Source organism: Mytilus galloprovincialis, chromosome 10 (genome assembly GCF_965363235.1).
Source record: "Mytilus galloprovincialis chromosome 10, xbMytGall1.hap1.1, whole genome shotgun sequence".
Taxonomy (NCBI): Eukaryota; Metazoa; Mollusca; class Bivalvia; order Mytilida; family Mytilidae; genus Mytilus; species Mytilus galloprovincialis.
In genome coordinates, this window is record NC_134847.1 from 46,172,692 (window position 1) to 46,195,555 (window position 22,864).

The 22,864-nt window shown below is 32.1% G+C and overlaps 1 protein-coding gene across 1 annotated transcript in view; it reads left to right on the forward strand.

Annotated features, from left to right (window-relative positions):
* Positions 1–15,640, forward strand: part of LOC143047653 (uncharacterized) — a 42,391-nt gene extending 26,751 nt beyond the window's left edge. The window contains exons 7-9 of the mRNA XM_076220839.1: positions 10,072–10,145; positions 11,986–12,057; positions 15,503–15,640. Of these exons, the coding sequence (XP_076076954.1) occupies positions 10,072–10,145; positions 11,986–12,057; positions 15,503–15,619 (263 nt within the window). The 3' untranslated portion in view covers positions 15,620–15,640. The remainder of the gene's footprint in view (positions 1–10,071; positions 10,146–11,985; positions 12,058–15,502) is intronic.
* The last annotated feature ends 7,224 nt before the right edge of the window (positions 15,641–22,864 follow it).

Consider the following 22,864-nt stretch of genomic DNA (forward strand, 5'->3'; position numbering starts at 1 on the left):
ACTTGTCTGATATTCTATCAGAAATCGAATATCACAAGGAAAATCCCAAGCTGGGATGTTTGCTTGCTTATTTCGATTCTTCGTCCGGTATAAATCCTATTGTGGAAAAACTACCATACGGACTCCAAGAAAAGTGGATAACAAGGGCTTCAAGATACAAGTCCAAATATGAAGTTGCCTTTCCGCCATTCACAGAATTCTCTGTCTTCATCAGGGAAATGAGCAAAATTAAGAACGATCCTGGGTTCATCTTTGGATCAAAAGTAACACCAAATACAAAAGACTCTACGCCAAGGTTCACACCTCAGACGTACTCTAAAGTCAACGTCCATAAGACGGCTGTTGAACAGCAAACTGAGGACAGCAGTCAACAACAAAATCTGTGTATCCTACACAAGACAAAGCATACCTTGAATGAATGCCGAGCATTCCGAGCCAAACCAATCGAGGAACGCAAGGAACTGTTAAGACAAAACAATGTGTGCTACAAGTGTTGTGAGTCAACCACACACAGAAGTCGGGACTGCAACGCAATTATCATTTGTAACGAGTGTGGAAGTGAACGACATACCACAGCACTTCACATCACTAGACCACAACAATCTGAAAGTTCCCAGTTTAGCTCACCCAGACAAGCCTACGGCGGGGAGCTAACACAAGTCTACGGCGGGGAGCAGACAGAGTCAGCTGAAACAAAGTTAACCTCTGTAAGTTCGATCTGCACAGAGATCTACAAAGATCATAAGAGCGAGAAATCTTATGCCAAGATATTACCCGTGGACGTGTACCACAAGGACAAGACAGACAAAATTATCAGGATGTACGCCATTATTGACGACCAAAGCAACCGGTCTCTTGCCTCGCCTGAATTCTTCAGTCTGTTCAACGTTCGGGAGAAACCTGAAAACTACTCTCTTACGACATGCTCCGGCAGAGTAGCTACTTCCGGGAAAAGAGGAAAAGATTTCGTCATAAAATCTGTACATAGTGACGTACAATTTGATCTGCCTACATTAATTGAATGTAATAATATTCCCAATAATCGAGACGAAATTCCTACTCCTGAAGTTGCAATGCATCATCCTCATCTGACAGAACTCAGAGGAAGTATTACACCACTAGAGGAACGTTGTCAAATTCTACTCCTAATTGGAAGGGACCTTATAGAGGCACACCACGTTCTTGAACAACGCCTAGGACCATCCCGAACTCCATTTGCCCAAAAGTTGAGACTTGGTTGGGTCATAATTGGAAATACATACATTGACAAGCAAACTGTTCCTATCGAAGTCAACACAAAGATAACTTACGTTTCAATCACGGAATCAAAACAACGTCTTGCCTCAAGACCGGAAATAGCCGTTAAGGACAATAATCCAATTGTTGTTCAGTCTAACGACAAAAACTTTCATTCGAATGCCAAGGTCGCTAAATCGCATTCAATACAATCCCTTGAATGTACAGGACCTAGTACCAAGCCTGGTAAACGCACAAATTCATCTAAAGGGACATCACTCGCGTCACTAAAAGCAAAATCTGTGACTTCTATAGAAAAATCTATAGATAAAGAAAGTTTCAATCCGAAATCAACAGAACCTAAAGTTCATGGAGAGGAAATCAATAGCATTCACAAACTTATTCCGAAAGAAGGACCTATTGCCAATCTCAATCTGCCATTGCATGAGCAACGTCTACTACGAGAAGGAAGCAATATTGCCAAATCTGACTTGAATATAAGTGAAAAGGAACCAGTAGTCTTATCTGGACATCGTCACAGAGTAACACCTTTTCTTGGACATTACTACGACAAAATCAAACATAGAGGACGCCACTCTACAGATAGAGCGACTAGATCTGCAGGATTGAACGTTATGACGAAACGCCTTATTTCGTCTGATACACAAAAGAATGTGACAATTCGCCAAAACGGACAAGTACCAACTACTTACACTTGTCATGATTATTGGACGACCATCTTCGATCGTCATCGCCGTCTAACAACGTTAGAGAAAACAGTTCATATAATTGATACAACAGAAGTGGAACATTCTACAGAACACAACAATGTCGTCCGAGACACCCTTTATCCAAAGGACAAGAAACTGTGCCAACCCAGTTTCCCGTGGAATGTATACATTCAGGAACCTTTATAGTGAAAAGTCGTTCAGACCTGATATTTCTCACACGACAAATAGTGGATAATTCACCTGTATATATTTAATTTATATTTGGATTTATTCATTTATCTAGATCTTATGTTCATATGCGATTAATTTATGGAATAGTGATATCAGATAGACATCAGACGGGGAGTATTCTGTTACACCTTTCCTCAATTTGTGTATTTCCTTCGATTATATTCTTAATCTGTTTATGTGTTCCAGTCTAGGAGGATTATTCATCTTTAACCTTATAAGAACATTAAAACATCGTATCATCGCTACCTTCCCCCTGCTCACACAAATCTCAAACTGAACATTGCAAGGTCATACCAGTTCTGGAGAACTTTTCAAAGGACAAACGTCATCTAGGACACAATTCGTGGCTAACCACAGAGTGAGTTAACTTTACAACATTGTTTTTGAAACCTTCAAATTACTCTATACATATTTGAACATTCTCTCTGTGAAACACTGGAAATTTAACTGCTCTTGAAAGTACAACATTTTCTCGGATTCAACGGACTGTGCTATCTATTACTTTTGACATTTCGTTTTAATAACATTAATTGAACACATTGTAAAATTGTATTTTATTTGTTTTTCAGCTTTTTACCATTTGTTAGATTGGTTTAAGAATAAATTATCAGCACCTGATAGTCTTGTTGCTTGAGCCCAATCGTCGGTTAAACTTAATGGTCAGGCCATTACACATCTAATAAAAAAACCCGGGGATAAACTTAGTTACTGGGAAAGTGTAGGCAGATATTTCTCCTTATGTTGCACTAGTCGTAAGCGCGTGTTAATATTGTATTACATAACCGGTAATAAGTCTTATTTGCAAACATATTCTGTTACTCTTGTAGTTGATATGATTCTTTGTCATTATAAATATCCGTTTATGGATAGTCTTTGTAAAGAATCAGGAAAACATTAACTTAGAAATATATTTGATTTAACATTTGAAAATCAAAATGACATAATCTTTCTTCATTGTTTTTTTTATTACAAAATTTTATCTCTAACAAGTCTGAGCATTGCAATGAGTATATCAGTTCGATACATATTTTGAAACTTATCACAAACATTACATCAAATACAGTCTCTGACTATTAAAGAATAAGTTCATGACCATGAATTCAATACACCTTATCGCCTTATGACCATTTATTTGCTGTGTTTGAGCTTTTGATTTTTTACATTTGAGAAGGGACTTTCCTTTTTAAATTTTCCTCAGAGTTCAGTATTTTTGTGATTTTTCTTTATGGGAATCTGCGCCGTTTGAACTATTGACGTCATACAACAACAATTTTCAAATGTGGCGTCAACTATTTTGTATAATGGCTTCAACAGTTTACTGGGACCTTTGGGATGTCAGGTAATGACGGTCATATAGCGATAAGTTGTATAGTTACGTTATCTAACATCCAGAATAAATAATGAACTACTAGTATCTTTAACACGTATTTTCTTTGTGAAAGATTATTAAGAGCATTATAATTAAATTTTGTTTTGTATTTTTGAGGATTGATATTAATTTAAAGTTTAACATTTTTAATTGCAAAGCTAATGGTGATATTTCTTTTTCTCAATTAGGATTTTTTTTTAAACTTTTTGAATCTGTATCAATACTGAACTACATAAGAAAATGCCTGTACCGAGTCAGGAATATGACAGTTGTTATCTATTTGTTTGATGTGTTTCAGCTTTTGATTTTGCCATTTGGTTAGGGACTTTCAGATTAGAATTTTCTTTGGAGTTTTGTATTTGTTATTTTATTTTCCAATGTTTCATTTGTAGTCTATATTGACCTTCTTATTAGAATATATTAACGCAGACATGAATCATTTTTTTAAAATTATACATCAATGTATTAATTGATTTGATTTAGGTTTTACAACACATTTCTCTGTCTATGACCTGGAAAAGCAATTTGTTTATTTCATTTCAACTCAAAACTATAATCTATCAAAAATCTTACTCGGGATATCAATGGCAGTTTTCTATTGGCATAATTATAGTAGATGATAATACTGAAAATGTTCTCGTTAATTGAGTGGGAATTCTGAAATAGTGACAATTGAAATAATTGCGTAAGGATTACTACGAGATGAAATTTCGCTATCTATGAAAAGAAAAATATAAAAAATACTAAACTCCAAAGAAAATTCAGGACGAAAAGTTTATAAAACCTAACAAAATCAAACGCTTTTAATAAACAGAAGAAATAATAATAACAAAAAAAAAAAACAAAAAAACAACTGGCAAATTTCTGACTTGGTAAAAGCATTTTACGAAGCAAATGGTGGGTAAAATCTGGTAACCAAAATAAAAGATTTCCTAAACTTACAGTAATAAATCTTTCTGTGAGAGAATCATGACGTATTTTTCCTTGGAGATAACCATGAAAATAAATAATTAGCCGGTTTTCGAATTTGTTATCCTGTTTGGTCAGGTTTCACTGTATATTTATTCTCTGCTCTTAAAATTTATTATTAAAACGGATGTTGAGTATAGAATTCTTTGAATTAGAAATATTTGCCGTTCCAAATGAATAAGGTGTTATAAAAGAAAAACATTCATAAATTTAAGTGCGATTTCCCTCAATTTTAATAAATCATATGAATGGATAACATAACTTTCAGCTTTAAGATAGAGATTTTGGATATTTGTCACAATAATCCTATACCGTTCTGCATAAATTTGCGTTCCAAAAGTCATTCACAAGTATCGCAAACCGTTAATATTGCAATAATCTATATAAACTCAATACTTAAAATTTTTATAAACACCAGTCTTCACCTTAACATTTTAATTGATATTTTTATAAGTCACGTGATTAGTCAAGAAATAACACGTGACAGGAAAACAGAAGAACATTGTAAAATTTGAAAGATGTTACACAAAAACAGGATTACAAAAGCATATAAAAAACAATGGTGTTACATCTTTAACTAAGATGCTTATATGATCTATTTACATGACAAAATAACTTTTATTTATATAAAGATAGACCATCCCAAAGATCAGTTGTGCAGATAAAATTACCTGACATTTATTGGCCAAAAAATTAAATTAAAATCAAAACTCAATGATTTGCTTAGAAATAAAATTTTAATAGATGTAACAAAGTTTCTTAGATACAACCGATGAAGACCTTAAGAGACAGATGGGGCAAAAATGTACAAGATACAATGCTTTTTCCAATTTAAAAAAAATTAAAGTCAATACCAGTAGTTTATTAGGGAAATACATATTTCAATTTGCAGTATCTTTTTCGCAGTGTTAGAACTAGGATCGATCGTCATTCGGGTCGAGGAAAGTCGATTCTAACATTTGTTTGTAAGAAATTATCTTTCATACAAATAGTTTTCCTTATGGTTTAAAAAAAATTAAAAATTTGTTCTGGTACAAGTTTGTGACACACACTGCACTTCATCTTTTATTTGTTTACAACTTATGATGTTCTTGGTAGTATTTTGACGCAGTTTAAAACATCAGTTGAAAAATGTATTATTATAATGATATGTTGTTATTTTTGTATAATGTTTTTTTTTTGTAATATGTTCCTCTTGACACAATAGTATGTAATTTTTGAAATTGAGCATGCTTGGCTCATTCTTTGATATAACAGACTTGCGTTTCAGTTTTAACAGCTCTACACCATTTTATTTGATTTTAGTCTTCCAAGTACATTTTTTTTTGTACTTTACTTCGAGGACTACTGACGAGTCGTATGTAAACAAAGCGTATGTTTGGCGTACAAAACTTAAAGCCTGGTATCTTTGATGTGCCTTTACGTTAAAGTATCATTTAAATTGAAGAACGCTGATTATAAAAAAAGTTTCAAATACAGCTATGACTATTCAAAACTCGAGAAAAAGTTAGTTTATTTAGCCAGTTCAATACTAGAATTTAATAATGGCAATTTTCTATGATTATAAACTAAATGAATACTTTCTAAATTCCTCATTCAAGGGAATCGTACTTTTTTATAGGATTACATTGAGATAGAATTCCGCTGTTGACAGGCATCAAATCATATCCTTTTTGAAGCCCACATTTTTTTGATATCTACACCATTTTTTTTTAAAGGCGTTTTGACACCTTAGATTGAGTTCTATATCATGGTTCAAACTAATCTATTCCAATGTATTTTATGACGTGCTGCCTTTGCTTTGTAAACACATTTTGATATATCTATACTACGCGCCATATAAAAGATGCATTCTACGGACTGTTTAGGTAACACCAACGTATATATGTACTGATCGTAACCACATGCATGTTGATTTCGCTGTGTGAACATTAAAATTGACAAAAGTCCTTATAGATTTCTTATTCTTATTCGAATGCATATCTAAGTTGACAAATTCATTGAAAAAGTATGACATTAAATATAATAAAACTTCATATTTCTGGGTTTGGTAAATCTTTAAATCGACTGATATCAAACAAAAAATTGTTATATAAGACGACTTTTAATGCATATTAATTTTTTTAGAAAGCGTATGTACTACTAGTATCAAGGACACCGTTTTTTTTGTACTGTCTACTACACATTTTTGTTGAGTCTTTGTTCAATTTTTTAAATATTTGTATGTTTGTTTGAATTTTTTAAATAGTTGTGATGTATGTCTGTGATTCATGTTTACACAACTTTTGATTGCTGGTTTCGTACCTTTGAGTCGAAACTGCCTTTCTTTTCTGTGAGGTGGAACAGGCACTTGCATGAAGACAGCCCAATTTCATAACTCAGATATTTAATCGATCTCCTTGAAGATATGAAAGTTAACGACTCTTTATCATTACTTTTGTCGTTTGTCGACACTTTAAGGACTACGTTATCTTAACGACACTTTAAGGACTGCGTTAGCTTAACGAAACGTTTGAACATCTAGGATACAATCTGCATGTTGTTTATAAAAGTCACTGAGTTGTTGAGAATTCACACATGTTCTGTGCAGTTATACTCGTTTATTATATCCCTCGTTAACACTCGTCATATAATTCGAATTTAACAGTAAGGGCCATGTGAGAATTTTCAAAACATCTATGGTTTGCATAAATTACATGCATGAAGATCGTATCCCAATTTATTGGTATATTCCATGTTTCAAAATAATTATTTTTTAACGTTTTAAAGTTTTGTACTAACAAATAAATTGGAATGGATTATAACATGAGCATGATGAGTATTTATAATTTTATCTCTTGTATATTTTCTGCTAGAGATGCTAGTCATTAATGTTAGTGCAATGCTCTTTTCTTTTTATAAATCATCTGGTATTAGACAGACAAACATGCGTAAGGGTCTGTAATAGAGGCTAGTATATGTCACAGGTTATCGATTCAAAATAACTTCAAATAATTAATGAAGTATATTTTAACATGATCATTTTTTAAATCACTGAGTCGATACAACTGCAGGTGGTCTATTTCCCCGAAGGTAACATCAGCTCAGAGGTCAGTGCTTAGGTACTGACATGATTAATAAGAGTTTAATGGTTCGTATCTAAATTTGGAAATTATTTACAAAAGAATCTTAGAGAATCAAAAGAAAACTCCTCAGGCAAAGTTGACCTAAGATGAATTTGTCTATTAAATTAGATTTCTTTTACAATAAGTCATATAGCTCTCTACTTTTTTAAATACTTGTACATACTGGGCTTTTAAATGTTTGGATTTGAGTGTTCCTGATAAAAGCTAATCCAGAAACTGCTTCGGATGCAACAACAAAAAAGTTAGTGACATCACTAGTGACGTTTCAGCACTAAAGAATCCACATTATATTAACCTGTTAATCTAAAAAAAAAAAAAAAAAAAAAAAAAAAATAGAAAAGGCTTGATTTCTTTTTATATTACTTATTCAGGTGGAAAATTCTCGTATTCTACCATCCCTTTTTTTTACTGATTTATTGAGAAATTATCAAGAATCTTGGGTTTTCACTTTCTCAGAAAAAAATTACCTGAAATTATTTTTACATTTTTAGGTAGATCCCTTTTGATCATCCAAATTTCTGTACGTATACCTGACTTTTCAAATTGGTTTCGAGGGTTTTTGATTAAGGTTATTTTAACTGCCCTTTTCACTGTAATCCCCCCATCCCCCCAGAAAAAAGAAGAAAAACGCTCAGTGGTACCAAATTTTAGGAGGACCATTTTATTTTTTTAACACTTAGTCGATTCCGTTGCTGGTAGCCTATATATAGAATGCATTGTTCGTATCTTAAGATGGATAAATTATGAAGAAACGACGATTTATTTATGTCGTATTGAAGGGTTTGGTGTGAACAATATTCTAATACTAAATTTGTCTTAGGATAAAGAGTAGTGAGAAAGGAAATATTTAATCATAACAAAAGAGTAAAACAAAATTACCGAACGAGTATTGATTTTGTCTTATCGACAGTTAATTGGATGAACAAAAGTGTTACAATCGTGACAAGGTTTTAACGTTTATTTTTAAGAAAGAATTAACACATTCATAGATATATGAGAAAGCTACTTATACACTTAACAATCGAAATAGATACACTTTCGAAAAAAACGTTGGGAACAATAAAAAATCATAACTCGTAAAGATTTTTCAGATAACTCAATGATCAAAACTCAAAACAACAAAACACCTCACAATTAGCTTTTTATTGACTAACGGGAGCCACAATAAAAGCCGAGGTGAACTAAAGTGGTCCTGAAGGGAAAACAGAAATCCTAATCCTAGAGATAAATTGGTCTTGTTGCTAGTTATGATTAGAGATTCTGTATTAAGGTAGCACAATACAAAGATTTTTTTACTTCCAATCACTAACCTTTGAAATGCTGTAACTTTCTTATGAATGCATAGAAAATAATAAAAGAGGTATATATAGATAGATAAAAGATTAATCTTTTAAATGAATGCAATATTTGTATTATGCAATCATTATGTAATCAATTATTATGTAATTAGTGGCAAAATCTGGGTAAGTTCACTTGAATGAATTTAGCTCTATCCTCTCTTTAACTATACAGAAAATTTTAACGAAATCTTAGTCAACACATCATGGGCTTCAAAAGGGTGTCTCAAATTGTCCCTATGGGATTCCATTCTCTCATAAATCTCTAATTAGTGTAAACATCCTAACCACATAAAAGAAGATAATGTTTAATTAGGTGTAAAATTTGTTCTATACATTCTATCTAAAATCTGAGACACCCTTTTGTAGATAATGGCCATAGGAACAACATATAATAAAATCAACCCTCTAGGGATACCTATGCAGAAGCTAATTTCATTTGAAAGTGGAAATTTGGTGAAAAATATTTTAGACACAGTTAACATTATAATTGGCTACATAATTGTTGCATAATACTAACATTGCATTAAATTGAAAGAGTATTCTGTTAGCTATCCAAAACTACCACTTTTATAAATTTTCAAGCATAATTAAGAAAGTTACAGCATTTTAAAACTTGGGAGTTGGAGTTATAAAATCTTTGTATTGTGCTACCTTAAGTCGCATTGTCTCTATTACTACAAGATTTCAGAATTGTTACCAAAAACAAACTGATCATGCCTACTATATCGTCCTTACAAAATGATAATAAAGTAAATAAACTATAAACTTTGTTAGTCTAAACAAAGTAAACCAAATATAAGCAGTCAAGTACAAAATTATATATTAACACATCACAATTACATGTATGATAAACAACATACATGATAGATGAGGTATAATTTACAATGAGGCAACTCGCTGCAAGATATCCAACTACACTGAAATAAAAAAATATAGGTCACCATACGGCCTTCAACAATGAGCAAAGTCCATACAGCATACTTAGCCACAAAAAGTCCCGACATGACAAGCGCGAAAACTACAGACTAATTCATGATACAACATTAACAGATCGTTTTCTTTTATTTCAGTAAAATGTTTAAAATGTGATAGTATATCCAGTCTGAGTGAATGTAAAACAACATCCGTCTGCAACGTCGATCAGGTAAAACCATTTACGACTAGAATTTATGATTTTTATAAAAGAATGTGAACTATTTCGTTAGAACTCCTGCATGATTAATAAATTTCTATTAATTCCCGAATAATTCAAATACTACTTTAGGTAAAACTGGCACAAAAAACCGTAACAATTAAGATGTGTTTAAAAGAGGGACGAAAGATACCAAAGGGACAGTCAAACTCATAAATCTAAAACAAACTGACAACGCCATGGCTAAAAATGAAAAAGACAAACAAACAACAGCACACACGACATAACATAGAAAACTAAAGAATAAACAACACGAACCCCACCAAAAAACTAGGGGTGATCTCAGGTGCTCCGGAAGGGTAAGCAGATCCTGCGCCACATGCGGCACCCGTCGTGTTGCTTATGTGATAACAAATCCGGTAAATAGTCTAATTCGGTAGGTCACATTCATGAAAGGGAAGGGGATTGTAGTTACGACGTAAGGAACATATCCGATATCATTTGTGAAACGGTTATTCCATAACGGTCAACCAACTCGTGATGGCGTCCGTAAAATTTACGTAGAGATGATTTCAACTTCACCATTTGGAACTCTTGTTTTAATAGCTTCCTTGTGAGCATATATGATACTATGATGAAATATGATACATTTTATTTATTTTATTGTCTTTTGTATTTTTTCATGGCAATCAACCCTTTTTTATTTAGTTGACTTCCAATTAGAAAAAGTAGGCAGACATGTAAGGCCGACAAATAATTTATTATATATATATATATATATATATATATATTTTATATAAATATATCGAAATGTGTTTGGTAAACATATCCTCAATACAGCAACCAGTGAAAAACAATATGTTCAAGGTTATACACAATATAGATTTGACTTATGAAAATAGAAACCAACCAAACCATAAGGTAAACGCAAGTGCCTATGAATAGAAAGCAAATTCTGTCCAACATGTGGTTCCCATTGTCCTGCTAATGGTCAAAATATATTGGTTAAAAAGTTCGTATTATATGAAAGGGAGATGGGGTTTGTGGTTTGATACATGTAATTGTATCAGATAAATGTCTGTAGCTACACACTATTTTGCTGTAATGGAAATTTATATTGACAATACGATATGGATATAGGACCCAGCTATTTGCACTAAATGTTCTCAAAATGTTTATAAATGTTGTCCAAAGTAAACATAGATGTATCGAGTGCACATAATTAAGTATCACTTGAGCCACTGAGAATGTGAAATAAAATTACCATTAAGTTACATGAAAGATGATATTCAAATAAGGATACATATATACTTAATGGTTGATTTAGTCAATACAATATGATCAACGGCAGTCATAAATCCTTGTTGTAACTTACATTCAGTTTATTTAAAGCATTAACGTTGAAAATACATTGTATCTATGTATCCAATACTCTACCGATGCATTTTTACTTAAGGGATGTCTTTCTGTAGAAAAAATAATATATAACTGTACCCAATATAATTTTAAAATAGTATTTAGTGTAAAAAAATGTAGCATAGTCATTCATAAAACATTATAGTCACCTATTATTAAACATAATTATACTTAAAAAGTAATTCTATAAAAATACCTAAAACCAACGAAAGGTCAAAACGAAAAGTCTTTTATCAAATGGCAAAATCAAAAGCTTAAAACATTATACAGTATTGAGTTATAAATGCATATGGTTTATTTTATACAAATTGTGACTTGGATGGAGAGTTGTCTCATTGGTATACATACAACATATATTTTATGTATATATTATATATATATTATGTTTCATCATTGTTTAAGACGCAGAAAATATATTGAATCTATTTTTCTACAGAAATGTGTACAAGTGCAACAATTAGATATCAACTTCAATCCGCAGTTTCGACTTGGATGTATGGACGCTAAGGTATGTGCATTATCAAAGTTTTGTTCGATACACCAATCGAAATGACACTAAAACAATATTGGGAAAACATTAAGAAAGATGAAAAAAATCTGAATCGTAGACATCTACGTAGACATTAGACCAATATAAGAACGTTTTGGACCATATGGTATTATTGTTTTTTTTATTATTCCATCCACCGTGCAGGATGAAAAGGTGCAATCTTCTGTTGGTGATTAGAAAATATGAACGAACACATTCGACAGCCATAGTTTGTATTGTATCGATGTAGTCATAAGTAAAGCCGTTTTAGTAAATAAAATAAATATTATTGGGACAAATGAAACACAAGCAGTGTGTTTATACATTCTCACACTACATGTACAATTCTATCACTTTCATATACCACTAAATTGTTTTTGCGTGTCTTTTAATTATCACGATTTGAAAATCGGGCCTCTGTGGCACGTCATCTGAGTAGTCGAACAACTGTATCACTATCTAGTCACCACTAAAGTGGAGTGTTCGTATCCAGCACTTGGCAGGTGCACTCGTGTCATATTGACTAAGATTGTTAGTTTTCCTACCGAAAGTCTATGGTTTTCTCCGGGGATTCCGACTTCCTCACCAATAAAAACTGACCACCACGAAATAAAACAACAATGCTGAAAATAGTACTAAAACACCATTCAATCAATTACAGTATGAAAGATCATGAATTACAATGACTTTTGATCTTCAACAATAGTATCGATAAAAGTGCAGAATCGTATAAATCGAATAACTATGTAACGTATGAAATGGTTATTAGACTGATAAAATGAAAGAAAAAAAAAAAAAAAAACCTTTGAGCAGCATTGTCTTCAATATCGCAAATTTTATTGCAGAAAAGCATTTTTTTCTATAACAGCAAATTCAGTCATTTGTTATTTGTTAGACATAAAGTTTAGACACAGGTCATGTTTATAATATTATTGCAGATTATCTGTTGAACTCAAGATGTACTTTTGTTATAAGTGCCATTAATAACGCCTCGTAATTCAGATTCAGATTCTTAATTAAGAGAACTATAAGTGTTCCTCATTATAAATCATATGATAAAATTAAGAATGGAAATGGGGAATGTGTCAAAGAGACAACAACCCGACCATAGAACAGACAATAGCAGAAGGTCACCAATAGGTCTTCAATGCAACGAGATACTATACAAAGAACATCTAAGTTTACATGTAGTATATGATAATACACATAATAGTACACATGATTTAAAGAAATGTTATAATAAGCCCTTTCAAAAGTGGGACGAAAGATGCCAGAGGGACAGTCAAACTCATAGATCGAAAATAAACTGACAACGCCATGGCTAACAAAGTAAAAAATAAAAAGACAAATAATAGTACACAAGACACAACATAGAAAACTAAAGACTTAGCAACACGAACCCATCAAAAACTCACCGCATCTTCTTTAGATATATTTAAAAGTCTCGTTATAGAGTATTTTTATTGTATGCACAATCCGACTGAATAATGTAGTGAGGAAATACTTGGTTTATGCATTCGGATTGTGCATATAATAGGAACTAGGAAACTAATTAAGATGTATATTAATGTAAAAAAAAACCACTTCAAAGGTTCCATGATTGGGTCGAGCATGTATAGATAAAAAATCCTGATTTAATACAAGCATCATTTAAATTTATAAATGGAACCAAATCATAAATTATTGTAGCAAAAAGATATGAGATATATTTTATGTACTTTTAAATCAACGGGGCCCTAAGGGCCCCATGTGAGCTTATGCCATCACTTGGTATCTGTCGTCGTCTGTCGTCGTTGTCTGTTGTCTGTCATCGTAAATTATTTCAAAAATCCTCTAAAACTACTGGACCAAATACCTTCAAACTTTCAATAAATGTTTTTTTTTAGGGTATGGAGATTATAAATTGTATCCCAAGTTTTGATCAACCGACAAACATGGCCGCCATAGCTAAAAATAGAACATAGGGTCAAAAGCAGTTTTTGGCTTATATCTCAAAAACTAAAGCTTTTAGAGCAAATATGACTGGGGTAAACATGTTCAATTGGTCAAGATTTATTAGCCCTAAAATTTTCATACGACTCCAACAACCCATTGTTGGGTTCCTGCCACTAAATTGGTAGTTTATAAGGAAATTTAGCATTTTTTGGTTATTATCTTGAATGCTATTGTAGATATATGTAAACTGCAAACAGCAATAATGTTCAGCAAAGTAAGATCTACAAAAAAAGTAAAATGATCAAAATTGTTAATTTACCTCTTAAGGAGTAATAAACCTTTAAAGACAATTTTACACACTATGTTCGTCAAGTTGAAAAATCTACTCTGAAACTATTGCGCCTCTTACTTCAAAACTGTAAATGAATCTGGCTAAAATAGAAAATACGGCCAAATGCAGTTTTTAGCTTATATCTCAGAAACTAAAGCATTTAGAGCAAATCTTACATTGAGTAAACATGTTCAATTGGTCAAGATCTCTTAGCCCCGAAATTTTCAAACAAACCGAACAACCTATTGTTGGGTTGCTGCCACTTATTTTTTTTTTTTGTGAGAAACTTTTACAGTTTTTGGTTATTATCTTGAAAATAATTGAAGATACAGATAAACTGTACGCAGCGAAAATGTTCAGCAAAGTAAGATCTACAAAAAAGTTTTTACATGACCAAAATTATTTGCATGTAGGCTATATTTTTCTTAATTAAATCAAATATGTAATAAGAAATATACCTTCATTTGTTACCTTTTGAGTAAATTGAGGTTCCAATTTCAGATATTTCCTCAAAATACGGATTTGTGGACGTATTTTTCCTTTCGATAGATTTACATAACTTTTTTTGTTTTAAAAGATAAACACGGTCTGTTTTTTGTTAAATTATTTATAACTTATGTGTTATATAAATAGTGCATAAATTTGTACATTTTATTTTTATATTTTTAACTCAAATTTATCAAATGATCATGAATGTAGCAAAAAAGCGTCATTTTTGCGGTATATTAATCAAATTTACACAAGTTGTTTATGTCTTTTTTAACTTTACAAATCTAGTATTACTTTTATATTTTATTTCTTTTTACGTCAAGAAATATAGACACTATGGCAAAAATGGTACATATGGATAAAATGCATTTATTTGCTTTTGAAGAAAATATGGCAGATACAATGAACATTAAAATGGGACTTTTTAACCACTCATTAATACATATTGAAAATAAAATTCATCATTTATGAAAGATTTAAGCCAAAACATAACAGGCGAGCGATGCAGGCTCTTGAGAGCCACTTGTTATCAGTAGTTATATGTAATACATATAGCATGGACTTCAAATTTTCTTCAAATGAAAATTATCTATTACAATCATATTGAATACCTTTAATGATTAAGTAGCGTTTTTTTTTAAATAAATCTTTTGTTCAATTTCATTTAAGGTTTGTACAACAGTTTTTGGACAGAAAACTCAAAGTCAACCGATTGGTAAACGACAATTGCGAATAAACGGAGGCTGTTGTGATCACAGTTATTGTAACAATCAGACGATATCGTAACAAATAAAACAATGCCTTTAATCGTGTTTTGTACTTAAAAACATATATCAACTTAAAAATATTCGCAAAAGTTATTGCCATTTTAACCTCAAAATCACGGAGTAAAAAAAAATAAAAATTCGTTGAACCTGTGGAATTTACACATTTAAGATAGATATAAGAAGATGTGGTAGGAGTGCCAATGAGACAACTCTCCATCCAGGTCATAATTTTAAAAATTAAACCAATATAGGTATAAATACGGCCTTCAACACGGAAATTTGGTTGACACAGAACAGCAAGCTATGAAGGGCCCAGAAAATAACAATTGTAGAAGGTCTGTCAAAGGTTTGTGCAACAATTTTATTATAATTGGCATTTCTTCAAATTTTGCCGCAAAACATCCGATGGATTGTTAAACTTTTGACAATCAATACCTAGCTTATTTAAGATACAATTAAAAAAAATATACACTACACATTTTCAAATTACGGTTTTTATATTAATATATAAAAACTTTCATCAAACTACAAGATAAGAAGAAAAAGAAATAAAGGTCAAACATAATAGATGATAATGAATACACCTTTTTGAAATTTACACAGGTGTGAGAGTTTATTTTTGATACATCTCATGATTAGTACAGATCACAAAATATCTACCTGGTTGGTACATTACATTTTAGAGAAAAAACCGGTGACAAACAAACATGTCTTATGAATCTTATTCATTCGATAAAACGTGACTGGTGTTGTTCAAATATTGTTTTGTACGTCTATACAACAAAAAATGTTAATCTAATACAGTACATGGAAAACTGTATTGAACTTTGAACTCACAAATGTTAATTAATAAATTATATTAACTAAGTTTTTCATAGACAATTCTGGCTGTTCTGTTTACGCCCCTTTGGTTTTTTTTTTTTAACTTTTTGATTTTTTTCCTGGAGAGAATTATATGTATTCACAATCACGTCTTGTATGCACGTCAATCATAAAATTTGGTATATTTGGTTCTGACAGTTGTCTTTTACCATTCTTAATTTTATTAAATAATTATTTGATGCATTATTTATCTCTGGTAACAAAATCAGAGCAAATAGAGCCAACGCATTAAAATTACCAACCCTTAAATCATAACAAGCATTACAGAAATCAACATGGCCAATATCAACCAATCAAAGCTCTATTTCATGTATTAAGATTAGAATTTGTCTAGAATAATCTCTATTTATACTTCTGTCATTGAGAACATGGTCTTTTTATTAGTTGTTACTGGCCTTGAATTTGAATTAGTGTCTGTTGTTTTTATCGGGGCAAACGAAAAACTGTTTTAACGAACATTGGAACATATTCGTCGTTAGCTGTGATAAAGACATTCATTAAGATCAACTTTGTCCTGGCGTCTGTAAAAATTCTTAAAAAAAGAATGGGTGCAACTTTACTATTTGGAACCTTTGATTCATTAGCGTCCATGTAAGTAATAATCCTGTATGAAGAAAATCAGTGCTTATTGAAAAACATTTTTTTTCAATTGTAAAAGTTGTGTTCAAACGTAACAACTATGTTAATAAAAAAATCCTGCATATTGATGATGACGGTCTCCGAGATATTTTTATTTAAATTTTAAATGTTTTTTAAAAGTACGGTTGATCTTTTCCAAAAACAAGATATTTCTATCAACAATGCAATGTCTCAAACTATTTTGTTGTGAAATTTAAGGAAAATGGCTTAACAGCATGTGATAACATTTTATCATACACCTTAAATTTGATTCTTACCTAGCGTTAATTAAAAAACAAGACACAACTGGAACTTGTCTTAACACCTCACATCTGTATATAACAGTAGACCGCGGTGAGTTGACTTCTTGATGTCGAAAGTATTTTGTTGTTTCTTTGGGTGGCTGTCTCAAGAAAGTATAACCTTACAACTCCTTTCACATACAGTTGTACCGATTCTGCCTTGAAGGTATACTTCACTCTTCATACAAGTGAGAGGTTTAGCTAGCCAGGTTTAATCAACCATTTTCTACATAAGAAATGTCTGTACTAAGTTACGAATATGACAGTTGTTGTACATTCGTTTGGTGTGTTTGAGCTTTTGATATTGCCATTTGATTAGGGACTTTCCGTTTTAAATTTTCCGTGGAGTTCATTTTTTTTGTGATTTTACTTTTTACTTCAAATAAAATAGGGAAAAAAACTGTCTAAATGAATTTTGATATAGTGAACATCATCAATGTATCTAAAACCATAATACAAACTCTGTTTTGCCTTATAAGAGTTCAAAGTTTTCCATTGAGAATACCGACATGTTTTATGGGGAACCCATCACAATCATATTGTACATAAAAACATTATTTGGTTAACATTTACTCAGATGTATTTAGTGCTTGAATCGGCGTTTCTAAACAGCAGAAAGTTCCCCTTCTACAGTTGATATATAGACAATAACTGTTTAGTGTGTTTAAATATCAGCTGTATTTGTATGAGGCTAGGAAACAAGGTGTATGCGAGCTTTTAGCGAGCTACTACACCTGTTTCGAGCCGAGTACAAATCAAGCTGATATTTAAAGACACTAAGCAGTTATTGTCTTTATCCTGCAATTACTTCTACATATTATTTCTGTTTTGAAAGACACAAAAACTCGTGTTTTGCATTTATTTTCGATTTGAAACCCCTTGAGGCCCGTGTAGTCATACGATACAGTATTCACACATTCAGCTGAAGACGGCTTCGCAAAAAAAGAATCTCGAGTTGTCAACAATAATACATCGCTCAAGGTGAATAATTATCTATTTAAACATAACAACTAATTTCAACAGTAAAAACAAATAACAAAACATTGTTATATTTGAAACAGAAGTGTATGAGTTGTCCTACGCTTCAGACTTGAAATTCACTAAGCGTGCATGCTGAAATTGACATGGTTGATTTTGTAACACAATCATACACATTCAAGTTTTGAAATCGGCAATTGTCATCGTCATTGGAATGCAACTGGAATACACATTCTGAGGTCACACAGGTTCAAACAATACTCAGTCCGGCAGTGGGCGGAGCTTTAAAGCAAATCGGATATCTGTATAGTATACAGATACAGCATAGCGATATCTGTAGGGCTGTATCTCTGTATAGTAGGACACCCAATTGCAGGATAAAAAACTGTATTTCAGGGTTCCAATTAATATAAGGGAAACATTGCTGAATGAAGAGAGACAAATATATATATATATTTAGATTTAGAATAGGAGTGGACGGTTTCAAAGTAAAAAGTTTGAAGATTTAAAAGATTGTTATTGAAGAAAAGAAAAGATTATGAATTACTTACAACTGACACCGCTTTGATGATAAACTATACCGTTTTCTTACTTTTTTGAGGGAATTATATGACAAGAATGAGAACAAGTACTGTTGGTGGACGTTTTTCCCCCGATGGTATCGCCAATCCAGTAGTCAGCTGCACTTCGGTATTGATATGCATATATATTTCATGGACAGTTTTATAAATTTACTGTTTGCAAAAGTATGAATGATTCAAAATACTAAGAATTTCTTAACTAAGGCACAGACTAACTTAGCCGTATTTGGCACAACATTTTGTTTGGAATTTTGGGTCCTAAATGCTCTTACACGTTATACTTGTTTCGCTCACTGGTGAGTCTTTTATAGACGAAACACGCGTCTGGCGTATCAAATTATAAGACTAGTACCTTTGATAACTATTTACACCACTGGGTCGATACAACTGCTGGTGGACGTTTCGTCCCCGAGGGTATCGCCAGTTCAGGCGTAAGCATTTCGGTATTGACATGAATATCAATTACATTGACATTTTTATAAATTTACTGTTTGCAAAAGTATGAATTATTCAAAATACTAAAGATTTTCTTATCTCAGGCATAGATTACCTAAACGTATTTGGCACAACTTTTTGGAATTTGGGTCCTAAGTTTTCTTCAACATTATACTTGTTTGGCTTACTGACTATTTTGATCTGAGCGTCACTGATGAGTCTTATGTAAAATTATAAGCCTGGTATTTTTGATAACTATTTTATTTGTGTAGTAAGTGCATTAAGTAGTATCTTCAATGGATATTGTAATCGTACGTTCATTACAAAAAAACTGTTTATCGTAATGAATTTAATAATAAATTGAACTATTGCAATAAAATTTTTGTTTTTGTCTTTATATATTTATAAATTAAACAATAATAGAATAAATAAATGCAAAAGTAGTACACCACTGTTCGTAAGTCATAAATTGATTGAGAGAGAAGAAATCCGGGTTTCAAAGTAAAACCAAGGAAAACAGATCAGTCTGGCGTACTAAATTATAATCCTGGTACCTGATAACTATTATAAGAGGAAAACAACGAAACAACAAGAAACCTGAAGTGAGCAATAATGTGTACCATTTTATGTAGGTAGCTTTAATGATAATGTTTATCAATGATACGTCTGAAAAATACCTTACATAATATCATTATCTGATCAAAAAGGTTGCGTTTTAACTGATTAATCTAACTCAAGAAATTACATGTAAATTGATGATATTGTTATTACATCGCCATGTGCTTTGTATTTCAATTATAAAAACGCTGTTTGTCATGTCTATGGTTAAGCTGAATTTGTGCAAAAATATTGTTTCTTGGAAGCAAATAAAGTGTCTAAATGAGTCATTGTATACAGAATCAGAAGAGAATACTATTGATAAGTGTTAAGTGTTTTAAGTTGTATTACAATAAATATACACATTTTTCACTTGAATATACAAAAATGAAAACGTGATTATTTCCAATAAAGAACAAAATGTATTGAAGTTTCTAATAAGGAAATGATTAGTTTGACAATGGAAAATGTTCTAATTGCCGATAAATACAGCTATTGGATCCTCAATGCTCTTCAACTTTTTACTTATTTAGCTAAATAAATATTTTGAAATGAGCGTCACTGATGAGTCTTATGTAGACAAAACGTGCGTATGGCGTACTAAATTATAATCCTGGTACCTTTGATAACTTTTTATAAAATTATTAGCGATTAAGTTCTGGACACGTCATAAATAAAGGCAACAGTAGTATACCGCTATTCAAAACTCATAAATCTATGGACAAAAAAAAATCGGGGTAACAAACTAAAACTGAGGGAAAGTCATTAAGTATTAGAGAAGAACAACGACACAACATTAAAATGTAACACACACACAGCAACGGACTAAGCATTAGACAAAATCCGATGAGAATAACCAATATAACATCAAAACCAAATACATGAATTTGGGATAGAAAAGTACCGTGACACGTCTTATAGTAATTTGAATTCACACTCAAATATTGGAGAAAACAAACGACACAACGGAAACACAAAACAAAAATGTTACACACACAGAAACGAACTATGATATAACATGGCCATTTTCCTGACTTGGTACAGGACATTTTTAAAGAAAAAAATGATGGGTTGAACCTGGTTTTGTGGCATGCCAAACCTCGCACTTTGATGGTATTGTTAAATATTATAACATTAAAATGACAACATAATAATACAGGATTACAATACAAATAAATGGGAGAACGTATTAGGCAAAGAAACACATGAATAATAGATAACAAAAGGCATCAGGTTTAAAATTCATAACGTCAAGAAAGCACCTCGTCCACACAAGACTTACCAGTGACGCCCAGATATAAAAGTTCGAAAGTCAAAACTAGAGGTTCTAAAGAGCCTGTGTAGCTCACCTTGGTATATGTGAATATTAAACAAAAGAAGCAGATAGATTCATGACAAAATTGTGTTTTGGTGATGGTGATGTGTTTGTACATCTTACTTTACTGAACATTCTTGCTGCGTACAATTATTTCTATTTATAATAACCTTGGCCCTGTAGTTTCAGTGGAAAATGTTAGTAAAAATTTACAAATTTTATGAAAATTGTTAAAAATTGACTATAAAGGACAATAACTCCCTAGGGGGTCAATTGACCATTTCAGTCATGTTGACTTATTTGTAAATCTTACTTTTCTGAACATTATTGCTGTTTACAGGTTATCTCTATCTATAATAGTATTCAAGATAATAACCAAAAAAACAGCAAAATTTCCTTAAACTTACCAATTTAGGGGCAAACGGGTTGTCCGATTCTTCTGAAAATTTAAGGGCAGATAGATCTTGACCTGATAAACAATTTTATCCCAGTCAGATTTGCTCTAAATACTTTGGTTTTTGAGTTATTAGCCAAAAACTGCATTTTACCCCTATGTTCTATTTTTAGCCATGGCGGCCATCTTGGTTGGATGGCCAGGTCACCGGACACATTTTTAAACTCAATACCCCAAAAATGATTGTGGCCAAGTTTGGATTAATTTAACCCAGTAGTTTCAGAGGAGAAAATTTTTTGTAAAAGATTATTAGATTTACGAAAAATGGTTAAAAATTGACTATAAAGGGCAATAACTCCTAAAGGGGTCAACTGACCATTTCGGTTATGTTGACTTATTTGTAAATCTTACTTTGCTGAACATTATTGCTGTTTACAGTTTATCTCTATCTATAATAATATTCAAGATAATAAACCAAAACAGTAAAATTTCCTTAAAATTACCAATTCAGGAGCAGCAACCTAACAACGGGTTGTCCGATTCATCTGAAAATTTCAGGGCAGATAAATCTTACCCTGATGAACAATTTAACTCTGTCAGATTTGCTCTAAATGCTTTGGTTTTTGAGTTATAAGCCAAAAACCGCATTTTACCCCTATGTTCTATTTTTAGCCATGGCAGCCATCTTGGTTGGTTGACCGGGTCACCGGACACATTTTTGAAACTAGAAACCCAAATGATGATTGTGGCCAAGTTTGGTAAAATTTGGCCTGATAGTTTCAGAGGAGAAGATTTTTGTAAAAGTTAACGACGACGGACGCAGGACGACGACGACGGACGACGGACGACGGACGCCAAGTGATGGGAAAAGCTCACTTGGCCCTTTGGGCCAGGTGAGCTAAAAAGGGGTACACAGTTGTACAGCTCTGAGGATCAAAAGTTGAAAAAGGTTGTGCCAAATACGGCTAGGGTTTTCTGCTTGTGATAAGAACATCCTTATTATATAGAACAATTTATGCTATTGCAAACGACCTGCATTGCAACATCAGAGTCTGATTATGATTTAAAAAAATACATTTCTAAGGAAACATTAAGGAGACGTAGGGCAAAAATGTAAACTATCCTACAATGAGAAAATCTGATAAACTGGATCAGTTATTAT